The sequence below is a fragment of the Mandrillus leucophaeus genome, unplaced genomic scaffold, assembly GCF_000951045.1.
Source record: "Mandrillus leucophaeus isolate KB7577 unplaced genomic scaffold, Mleu.le_1.0 Scaffold276, whole genome shotgun sequence".
Classification (NCBI taxonomy): domain Eukaryota; kingdom Metazoa; phylum Chordata; class Mammalia; order Primates; family Cercopithecidae; genus Mandrillus; species Mandrillus leucophaeus.
This window is the reverse complement of record NW_012102876.1, coordinates 3570402-3582349: the sequence shown is the minus strand read 5'-3', so window position 1 is coordinate 3582349 and position 11948 is coordinate 3570402. Positions and strand designations below refer to the sequence as shown.

Sequence of the window (11948 nt, the reverse complement as noted above, 5' to 3'; positions counted from 1 at the left end):
TGTATACTGGAATTTTATGGATGGTGCACTCTAGGTGGATAATGACGTCTAAAAGAGAAAAGATATACATCATCAAGTAGGTGCCCAAGAAATGGTAGGTCCCTTCCTACCTCCTCATTTTTACAGATGAGGACATTTTTACAGAAGCCCGAATAGATAAGTAGTCACAATCATGCTCTAAGAAAAAAAAAAAAGGGTGGCGGATGCCGTATTTTATTTTTCATCATTCTCCGTTTCCTACTGCTCATTCAGTTATGGTTTCATGACCCATATAATAATTCCACAAGGCTCACCAATGTTATCTGCCACCTGCTAGAGAATAGATATAGTAACAGAGGCAAATATTTTGGTGAAGTATAACAGTTGTGTTGCCTTCTAGAATTTCATTGTATCTAATGTGCAAAAACAAACAAAACATTGTCGGTTAAGTCTCACAGTCTCATAATAGTTGGAGATGAGCACTGATTCTTAGGCCTTGGCGCAGTTCAGGGCCTATCATACTTTAGCAGCTAAAAAGAGCACTTCGGCTGTAACTCATTGGAATCTAGCTTCGTAATTTTCGGATATTTCTATTTAAGTCTTAACCATTAATGGCAGCAACTGGGAAGGATAATCATTCATTACAATAAATAGTCAACAGAATAAATATCCGACAAGAATTTATGAAACGTCTAGAGTATAATCTGCAGCGCTTTGAAATCCACCCTGGGATTCGGAAACCGGGGAGAAAACTACCTGGTTCAGCAAACGAGAATTCAAACAGAGGAGGGGCTTGGAGGAGGCGGGTCTCCACGAACCCAGCGCAAGAGTACGCCACGGCGCCTGCGCATCCCCTGAAGGGTACTTTCCATTCGCCAGATGGGGGAAGTCAGGGGGAAGCAGGTTACTGTTTTTGTATTTCTATCTTCAAAGAAGAATTAGATTATGAATAGTTCTGTGAATTGTCAGGAAGCGCTATCATCCAAGTCCAAGATTAAGGAAACGTGGCATGCACAGCTAAAGCAAGAGGTGACGTCTTGTATCTTCCCCCATTTCCTGGGACATTGGTGGTGTAGCCCATTCCACAGACTTTCGCTCCCTAGCAGCGGGTCGGAGATCGAAGGAACGGGCCAATTGCGGCTGAAACGTCTTTGGAAGGAGGAAGGGGGTGAGGGAGCATCCCTTTGAGTTTCGCCTCTTCCCGAGGCGGTGGTGGGAAGGGAGACATACTTAATACTGCCCTCTTAATCCAACGGATCTTACATCGTGTAGACTGCCGGGAGGGCGGCGGGAAAAGGGCAAGACGGGAATTGGGGAAGGGAACGAGCCAGGAAGCCGCGCGGGAGGGCGCGCGCGCGCGCCCCTTTTTCAGCAGTGTGGCGGGGTCGCACGCACGCCCGCCTCGGCGGCTGGGCGCGATTTGCGACAGTGGGGGGGGCGGTGGAGGTGGCGGCGGCAGCGGCAACTTTGCGGCAAGCTCGGGCCGGGCTTGCTTGACGGCGGTGTGGCGGAGGCCCCGCCCCAGGCGGCAGGAACCTGGAGGGAGGCGGAGGAATATGTCCGAGAGGGAAGTGTCGACTGCGCCGGCGGGAACAGACATGCCTGCGGCGAAGAAGCAGAAGCTGAGCAGTGACGAGAACAGCAACCCAGACCTCTCTGGAGACGAGAATGTAAGTGCAGCTCCTGGCAGTTAAGAGACTCCGGAGTAAAAGTTTTAAATTCTTTTAAAACGGGGGGCGCGGGGACGAGCGGGCTGCTGTGGGGGGGAGGGAGAGGTGTCACTCAGGAAAACGCGGGCGTGCGGGAGAAAATCGAAATTGTCTACGGGGATTTTGATGTGGGGCCGAGAGCAAACAGAAACTAGGCGAAGGAGAGTGGTTCTAGTGTTTGCCTGGGTCTGAGAGGTCTGCCCTGAAATCAGTTTGCTTGTGATGGGGAGTGTTTTGGCCTTTGGGGAGATTTAAGGGGAGAGTGCGGGTCTGAGATTCTAATAGTTTAAAAGGCAAGTTAGAGACTTTTCTAAGAAAGTTGGAAGGATGAGGCAGAGTTAAGAGACCCTGTTAAAGGAGCATTAAGGGTTGTCACTCTAAGACCCTTGTGGAATTTTCAGGTTGGAAAGAGATCTTCGATTTGCGGAGTTTGGGGGACTTTATTAAAGGGGGTTTTGTGTCCGCCTCCGTCCTGTCCGCGGAGACCGAGTGCGCCTGAAGGTCGCCTTTTCTGTAGGAGGAGCCGAATTGAGAGGATCGATTTTTGATTTGGGGGTGGGGAGTGACTACTTTTGAGGAAGGAGTAAGAGTGGGCGATTTCTTCTTTGAACGTTTTTACTTAAGATAAAGGAAGGGCGACCTGGAAGAAATTAGGCAACAGTGGTATAGGCAGATGTATTTAAGGATGGGCTCCTGGCTTCGCCAAGTGCGAGATGTTTTACAATCAGATTTTTTTTAAGTTCTGAAATGGATATTCGTAATCATTCGGTACCAACATTTAACCCAACTGAGTTTTAGTTGACTCACCAGTAAGAGCCGAATTGACATAAATAAGCTTTCAGTTTCATGTTTTAGGTTGATAACCAGTAGGGTCAACGAAATATCTTGACAATTTATTCAAAGATATTACTCCAAAAGGTGATTCTCCTTCTCATGATATATGACAACTTGTGACTATCTTAAAAATCCTTAAAATGTTTCAGAAGAGTGGCGTTAAGTTCTTCATTTTCTCAGTTTGGCTAGTTTTAGGAATAAATGTTACATCTTCCACATTCAGTTTCTAAATTCTATGTCATAATTCCTAGCTGGAACATGTAATGGTGTCATGGCTAAGATGGGAAAGGATTCTTTTTGCAGAGACAAGATAGATATTCTTGGGATTGTCAGTTTGTGAGATCTTAGACTGGAATTTCAGGAAGCTTGGGTGTTAAGTGTTACTTTTGTATTTTTCCCCCGATTGTGCGCCCCAATCTCCCTGTACATTGGGATCGAACGTTTTTTACTCTCTTTTTATTATTTAGAGACCGTTCATTTTATTTCTGCATTTTCTTAAATTTCCCTAGGCAGATTAGAGTATTAAGAGCACAGATGCTGGATCCAAGTGATAGGTTAAAATTTCTGCTCTGTTATCTTGACCTTGAGCTTGACTGACATAATTGTCTTAGTTTCTTAAAAATGAGGATGGTGTTGTGTGGTATTTACCTCATAGAGTATTTGTAAGCATTAAATGAGTTAATATAGCTAAAGTACTAAGAAGAGTGTCTGCCCCATGGTAAGTACTATATACGTGTTATTTATTTATAATAATTACTACTACTTATTTATGATTACATAGAATAATATTTCTGGTCCTTCCACATACTTAATAATCAAGCAAAATATAATGAAACTGTCAAACCTGTTTAGAATGAAGAAACTTGCAGAAGACAAAATAAAGCTTATTTTCTTCTTGCAGACCCTTAAAGGAAAACATATCCTTTGTTGCCGTTTTAAAGCTGTTCAAGACCAAAAGATTGGATTAGCTTTTGTTCGGTTCCTCCATTTGGATGGACTTAATTTTGTGTGTGTGTGTGTGTGTGCGCGCGCATCCCTTGGAAGCCTTAATCTTGTAGGGTCTTTTCAAAATAACATTTTCAGATGTGTGAAATACAGGATATGAGGTTGCAAACAAATTCAGTTATAAAATTGTACACCATTTTATAAAATATTTCTAAAATTTTAGATGTAGCACTATACTATATATAGTTTATTAGCACATTAAGTAACAAGATCTAGCAGTGGGTCAGATAGTAGTGATGGGCATAAACACTTTTTCGAAGTATAATATAAAAATATTTGATTTCCATTGGTGACAGAGTCACAACTTCAGTAACATTAAGCATGTATGTTACCTAGATAATAATAGAAGGAAGTGCTAAATTTTAAAGGTGGCAAAAATTAAGATGCAAATTTTTTTCCCCATTTGAGTTCACATGCCTTCTGAATTTCATCCATGTACCCCTGACTTAGGGGCAGTAGTAAGGTAAGGGAGTAGAGAACATTGTATAAAAATGAGTTCAGAAAAAATAAGAGCAATAGTTTTACTCTTCAGGGTGCCAAATAATGGCAAAAGGCCAAAGCAGATGGGGGAAGAATATGTTTTTGAGTTAGAGTTAAGGTAACTTGAGCAGTTACTACTGGTAATGTGAGTCAGAGAATTATAGGCACATATTTTAAATTTATTGTGTATGTTATCTGCCATTTTATTGAACTTTTTGAGATCATATGACTGCAAAATAGTTGGCTTCTGCAAGAGTACTAATGGATGCCTTGGTAGTAAGATCAGAGGACTGAATCTAGAGACTTGTCTTTTTGCTTAAGCAAAAGCAGAGATGCAGAGCATCTCTGTGGCAAGATGCAGGTACAAATTACTGCCCTGTGTCTGTTTCCTCGTTGGGCAAGTGAAGATGGTAGTACCATGTCTGTTGCACAGTATCATTCTTTACTTTGAGAAGGGAATAGGATGGAAGTCAGCCTGTGCATACATTAGACACTCAGCAAAGACTTGATTTTAGTTTAAAGATAAAATGGAAGCATGTTGGCTGTATTACATTTTCATTTGTTTCCATCTTGATTTGCCTTTGGAGGAGATGGGTAAATTAAGTGGTCAGAAGTAAAATAAGCAATGTGCCCTATTAACGAGTGTTTTGTGTGGCCTCTTTACACAATGTAAAGCTCAGTGTTTAGCCAGAATGTAAAGAAACTGGTATATAAAAATGTCTTAGAGGTTTTAAAATTTCATTTCTCTAGTGTTAAAAGGTAATTTTACAGAAAAAATGATAAGTGAACACATGTTAAAACTTTTACTCAGAGGGAACCAGGCAAATGTTAATATGGTAATGGTTAACCCACAGAATCAAAACAGTACAAATTTATTAATATATGGAGTAAGGAATGGAGAGATGAGTTCCAAATGGAGACAGAAACTTTTTTTTCCCTTGAGTGGAAGGGAAGACATTTTGAACCTCTACTGTAGAGACAAAATTTACATGTCTGTCAGTTATTCATAATGAAAAAAGAGTTGTGGCTGAGTACAGTGGCTCATACCTGTAATCCCAGCACTTTAGGTGGCTGAGGTGGGAGAATCCTTTGAGTCCAGGAGTTTGAGACCAGCCTGGGCAACATGGTGAAACTCCGTCTCTACCAAAAATTAGCTGGGTGTGGTGGCCAGCTCCTGTTGTCCCAGGTACTCAGGAGGCTAAGGTGGGGGGAGGATCACTTGAGTCTGGGAGGTGGAGGTTGCATTGAACCAAAGACACAGTGGGCTACAGAGGGAGAGCCTGTCTCAAAAAAGAGTTATAAGATAGCTCAGAGACATAGTGGAGGGCTATAGTCTGCTAACTTGGAAGGGTGTGCTATATAGATAATGCATAGTTTTCCACTGAGACACAGAATTGTTTTCTACATTTGATTTTAATTATGTGAATACAACTGAAAAGGTGAAGAGAAAAAGAGATTAAAATACCATTTTCTATTTCTGTAAAGACTAATGACATTTACATTAAATTACAATTCAAATATTTGTTGAGTACCTACTGCTTGCTACACACCTATTTGATTTATGATATTTATTTAACCTTCTATATAAAACCAACTTTAGGAAGCAATAATTTAGAAATAGCCCCAAAAGCAGTGTTTCCTAGACTGTTTAATAGGCATTTCATGGAAAAAAAGGCTTCCTCTGGAATGTATTTTAGAACTGCTGCCCTAAGGTGATAGATTTAAATAAATCTTTTCTTTCCAAAGGAGACATTGGAATCTGTAATCAGGAGGTAGTGGAATCCTCTTCTGAGATTAGAGAGCTGAGATTAGAGGGCCACTCGTGTATGAGATAAGGTATGAATTAGGAGAATTTTCAAGGTTTCCTGCAGTCATTTCTTTCTTTGGAAGGATTTTACTTTAATTGTGATGGAGGGTCTCTGGAATTCTGATAAATGAGTATTTATCACTTTAGAACGAGACAGTTTTAACTTGTAAATAGCATAGAATATATGTAGCAGTTTTAAAAAATTCTGAATGGTTTGCGTTATAAGCAGAATTTGAACAACAGGATTTTAAAAAGTGACATCTAACGTAGAAGCCATTAACACTCCTGCTTCAAACGGCTACCCAGCTCCATGCTCCAGACTGAGCAGCAGTCAAATAAATTATGAAGACATATACATCAGTCAGATTTAAGAGTCACAGCTTTGGGGTGAAATTCCAGCAACGCTTACCAGCCAAGAGACCAGTTAGGCTTTTTCAGCACTTCCAGTACCTTTTGTAAAGAGCTGTAAAGATAGTTAATCTTTACAGTGTATTAAAGTGACTGGAACAGACCAGTGCCTTATTAAAGACAGTATTACTCTTCCATTATTCTCATTAGTATTTATTTCATTTTCATTTTTGCTGAAATATAAAATATCTACAAACCTTCTAACGTGTAGCTGGATTTTGTTTATGCTTATGTGGAGGCATGAATACATTTTTTTCTTCTTGCAGAAATTATTTCTCTTAGGTCAGTCGGCATCCTCCCAATAGTTATTTACTGCTAAAAACAATATTGCTGTTTCATGTAATTTTTCCTCATTTATTGCTTACAGGATGACGCTGTCAGTATAGAAAGTGGTACAAACACTGAACGCCCTGATACACCTACCAACACGCCAAATGCACCTGGAAGGAAAAGTTGGGGAAAGGGAAAATGGAAGTCAAAGAAATGCAAATATTCTTTCAAATGTGTAAATAGTCTCAAGGTATGTGCAAAAAGACAGATCCTTTGGGCTGAATGCTAGGCTTCAGAAATTATTTCTCTGTGGCATGCATTTCGTACTGAGGATACTCTGTCAAGTTGTAAATATATTAAAGTTACAGTGTTTTGAAGGGTTTTTTTTTTTTGTGGTTCAGACTGCATATCTATTACAGTCCATTCCATGTTTAGTTTTTTGGTTTTGTTTTTTGTTGTTTTAATTTAAATATGTGACACTGGGTGTTGCAGGATGTTTTTGCTTTACTGTTTGTATTTGAATTAAAGATTTGGGGAACTATTACTCTTCATATTTTGGTAAAACTTAAAAAACATAAGCCACTTCTGGCATCAGTTTTTAAAAAGAACTGAATGTAACCCATTAACTTTGAGCAAGTATAAATTGAAACAGATGTTTTACTTTTGTACAGTTTCTGTCCTTTGTTTTATTTGTAACTGTTTTCAAATAAAAAGGTGTAAAAATTTTTAAACTTTTTAATATTAAATTTTTGGGGAAAAGATGGTTGGGGTTATTTAAGTTAATGTGTTCCCAATAGCATTTTTATTTATAAAAAGGGTTACTGGTGTTTAACATATTTTCTTTTATATATGTACAGTTTGTTTTTTAAATGTGAGGTTATTTTTTTCTATACTGAGGAAAAATGTGTATTATCTCGTACATATGTAAGTTAAAACCCCTGAATATCGAAATATATTTTTTTATAAGTAAAGTCTTGGGAAAGCATGAGAAACTATGACTGTAACATTTTTCTGTCTGTGTAGCAAAAATTCGATGCTCAGTGTGTCAGATTTTACTCCTGTAAAAGGAGAGAAATTAATCTCAGCCTATTTTTAAAAAGTGAATTATAGTTTCATGTGCATCCTTATTTACATTAACGTACTACTTTTAAGTATTGTACCTGGAAGATGTTTTTAGCTGCCTTTTATACTTAAGGTAGTATTTCAGAATCCTAAAGCTGTGGCTTTTCAAATGATGAGAAAATGAAAGTTGTACTTTAAAAGTGAAAACAGTGCCTTAAACTGAACGTGAAAGTCAGTGTTAAATGCCAGAAGATGGCCAGTAAAATCCTAAAGCTGAAAAATAACTTTGTGAACAAAAGTGAATAGTTGTTCTTTGTACATCTCCTATAGCCTCCTGGTAACTGTGAAGTTACAGTTTATTTCTTCCCCTAGTCCCCAGTGTTCAGATATTCTGGTTCTGACTAACAGAAAACAGTGTTTTGAGTGGAGTCTGCTATGCTTCACTTTACAAGGGAAAAATTTAGTCTTATAAAATTTAGCGAATGCCAGAGACGCTATTAAGGCCATTTGTTAATTTCCTATTTCAGAAAAATAAATTGTGTCCTTTTGTGTCCACCAAAATTATCTGGTTTATTGTGATTCAGCATATGATTGTCTTAAGAAAATAAAAGGCAAATATTATAAGTGTTTTCATAGGTAAGTGGTTATTACCTAACTTGTGATTTCAGCCTTTGGTTGTGATAAAACTTTATCATACACAATATTTTAAAATGTGAAAACTAGACTAGTAGACATCTTTTAATTTTAGTGTCAAAAGTTAGCTTATGTATGATACACAAAATAAGGATTGCATTTTGGAAAAAAGTTAGAAGGGGATAGGTTAGTTTACTATAATTTTCTGGTTTGTAAGTTACATTAATTTTTTTCTTATTTCATGATTATTTTATAGGAAGATCATAACCAACCATTGTTTGGAGTTCAATTTAACTGGCACAGTAAAGAAGGAGATCCGTTAGTGTTTGCAACTGTAGGAAGCAACAGAGTGAGTGTTAAGGGGTCTATTTAGTATTTGACTTGATTTCCAGATCTCGTGTTAATGTAATATTGAAATAGAATAGTTTCAAAGTACATTTTGTGAAGCTGGTTTAAATTGATTCTCTTATGTAAGTGAAGCTTTCTAGAAATTAATTAAAACTGGTATGCATGGCTGAAAATACACCTTTATTTAATATATTACCCCTAATTATTTATGAAACAGGTTTTATATTTGTATTTGTCTTCATAAATATTTGGTTGAAAGAATTGGTGTCCTTTCTAAAGTGATTTTGGTATTTATCATTCAAATAGCATAAGAACTGGCTGTGATTTTTTAAAATTAAGGTAATTAATGACTCTGTAAATGAAAGCATAAATCCAGTAGATTTAAATAAGTTATTGGGATGTTTTAGTTATTTGCAGTAAACATTTGAGTTTGCTTTTTTTTTTTTTTTTTTGAGACAGGTAATGTTTGGTGGTGGTTTTTGGTGGTGGTGGTGGTGGTGGTTGTTTTTGAGAGAGAGTCTTACTCTTTCCTCCAGGATGGAGTGCAGTGGCTAATCAAGGCTTACTGCAGCCTCAACTTCTGGGGCTCAGGTGATCCTCCCACATCAGCCTTCTTAGTAGCTACAGGCATGCCCTACCATGCACTACCATCCCTGGCTAATATTTTTGTAGAGATGGGGTTTCACCATGTTGCTCATGCTGGTTTTGAACTCTTGGGCTCAAGCAGTCTACCTGCCTTGGCCTCCCAAAGAGCTGGAGTTGCAGTCATGAGCCACCATGTCCAGCCTTTTAAGGAAATTTTATAATGAGATGTAAGGCTCTAGGCCTTTTACTGTTTGACAGGGTCAATTCATTGAAACTCTAAATATTTGTAAGTTACCACTGAAGTCGATAACATGAAATAATAACTTTTTATTTCTTTTTTTGGTGTTTAGTCAAATGTAGGTTTTAAGATACTGTAGTCTGCTTATAGCTGTTTAGTTCCTAGATTCTTTGAAAGCAACAATTCAGAGGAAAAATTACACAGTTTTAAGAAAAGGTTGAGATTATTTTTTTCCTAGTTGGGAATGTAGCCATTAATTAAATTTGAATCGACTTTTAAGACACCACTGTAAACCTAAGTTAATAATTAGCTTTGATAGTATTATACTTGGTATAGTTTGTGCTCCAGTATGCTGATTGCAGAGTTTAGGTTTTCTAACAAAAAGAATCCCTATATTTATTTAAAGTGACATAAAGGGATGTCATATAGTTAATTGAATTATAAAAAGTTCTGCTGTTAGAATTTCTTTAAAAGGAAGAAAGAAAAAGAAAACAGTTATCACATAAGACATAATCAACCTAGTTAGCAGCCATATAAAGAATTTTTTTTGAACATTAACATAGGAGATAATGAATTAATAGGTTGTGATGATATACAGGATCTTCAGAGGTCTTAAATACTATTATAAAATATTAATAGGTTTTTGCTAATGTGACTGATTATAAGTTATGAGAAAAATGGGACCGGGCACAGTGGCTTACGCCTGTAATCCCAGCATTTTGGGAGGCTGAGGCAGGTGGATCACCTGAGGTCAGGAGTTCGAGACCAGTCTGACCAACGTGGTGAAACCCTGTCTCTACTAAAAATACAAACATTAGCCGGGCATGGTGGTGGGTACCTGTAATCCCAGCCACGCGGGAGGCTGAAGCAGGAGAATCACTTGAACCCGGGAGGCAGAGGTTGCAGTGAGCCAAGATCACGCCATTGCACTCCAGTCTGGACAAGAGTGAAACTCCGTCTCAAAAAAAAAAAGAGAAAATGGAAAGGAATTTACAAAAGTTTAGTATTACAAAATTGTATATGGTGTATGTATAGTTTTAATTTTAGAGTATGTGACAAATGAAAAGAGGTATCATACATGTTAAAGTTAATATTTGATTATCTGCACCCATGAGAAAATAATTCATTAGGCAAATTGTAGACTTTTAAGTATGTAACTAATATGTAAATACTCAAACTATCCAAGACTTATTTTTATTTGAATTTTTATTTTTTATTTTTGGAGACAGTCTCTCTCTCTTTTGCCGATCTTGGCTCACTGCAACCTCTGCCTCCTGGGTTCTAGCAATTCTCCTGTCTCAGCCTCCCAAGTAGCTGGGACTACAGGCGCACACCACCACACCCAGCTAATTTTTATATTTTTAGTGGAAACGAGGTTTCACCGTGTTACCCAGGATGGTCTTGATCTCCTGACCTCGTGATCTGCCTGCCTCAGCCTCCCAAAGTGCTGGGATTACAGACATGAGCCACCGTGTGTGGACTTTTTTTTTTTGAGGCAGAGTTTCGCTCTTGTTGCCAGGCTGGAGTGCAATAGCGCAATCTCGGCTCACTGCAACTTCCGTCTCTCGGGTTCAAGTGATTCTTCAGCCTCAGCCTCCTGAGTAGCTGGGATTACAGGCGCGTGCCACCATGTTTAGCTAATTTTTGTATTTTTAGGAGAGACAGGGTTTCAGCACATTGGCCAGGACGGTCTTGATCTCTTGACCTCGTGATCCGCCCGCCTTGGCCTCCCAAAGTGCTGGGATTACAGGCATGAGCCACCACGCCCGGCCTAATTTTTATTTTTTAATAGAGATGGGGTTTTGCTGTATCGCCTAGGCTGGTCTCAAACTCCTGGGCTCAAGCGATCCACCTGTCTCAGCCTCCCAAAGTGCTGGCATTAAGTGAGCCACTGTGCCTGGTCTCCAAAAACTTTTTAATTATGAATTAAAGGATGATAAACCACAACTACTTTGGGGTTTTTAACTTTATTCACTTTGAAGAGTTGGTGCAATCAAATGGATGAAATATAAGTTTAAAAGTTTGGAAATCAAAACCATTATTACTGGAGTATTTAGTATACTCTGTGTATTATGTAAAACATTCAGCTTTATAATGGCTTCTTTAAGCTCACAGGAGGTATTTTAAAGCAGTAGTTTCTATAGTATATTTAAAATATGGTTGTCATTAAAATTTGTTTAAAAGTTGGAGGGAGTATGTTTCTATACTTGAGATGAAATTTACTGTATTTTTATTTTCTTTAGGTTACCTTGTACGAATGTCATTCACAAGGAGAAATCCGGTTGTTGCAATCTTACGTGGATGCTGATGTATCCTTTCCTGGGTTTTTAATATCTTTGGTCAAAGGAATTTATTTTCTTTTTTTTTTTTTTCCCACCCGAGACGGAGTCTCACTCTGTCGCCCAGGCTGGAGTGCAGTGGCCAGATCTCAGCTCACTGCAAGCTCCGCCTCCCAGGTTTACACCATTCTCCTGCCTCAGCCTCCCGAGTAGCTGGGACTACAGGCACCTGCCACCTCGCCCGGCTAGTTTTTTGTATTTTTTTAGTAGAGACGGGGTTTCACCGTGTTAGCCAGGATGGTCTCGATCTC

At 38.5% G+C, this 11948-nt stretch overlaps 1 protein-coding gene across 2 annotated transcripts in view; it reads left to right on the top strand.

Annotated features, from left to right (window-relative positions):
• The first annotated feature begins 695 nt into the window (after positions 1-695).
• EED (embryonic ectoderm development) overlaps positions 696-11948 on the top strand; it is a 48244-nt gene continuing 36991 nt past the window's right edge. For both annotated transcript variants that reach the window (XM_011984919.1, XM_011984917.1), the window contains exons 1-4: positions 696-1649; positions 6590-6742; positions 8444-8536; positions 11602-11667. In XM_011984919.1, coding sequence (XP_011840309.1) covers positions 1536-1649; positions 6590-6742; positions 8444-8536; positions 11602-11667 — 426 coding nt within the window. In that variant the 5' untranslated portion in view covers positions 696-1535. The remainder of the gene's footprint in view (positions 1650-6589; positions 6743-8443; positions 8537-11601; positions 11668-11948) is intronic.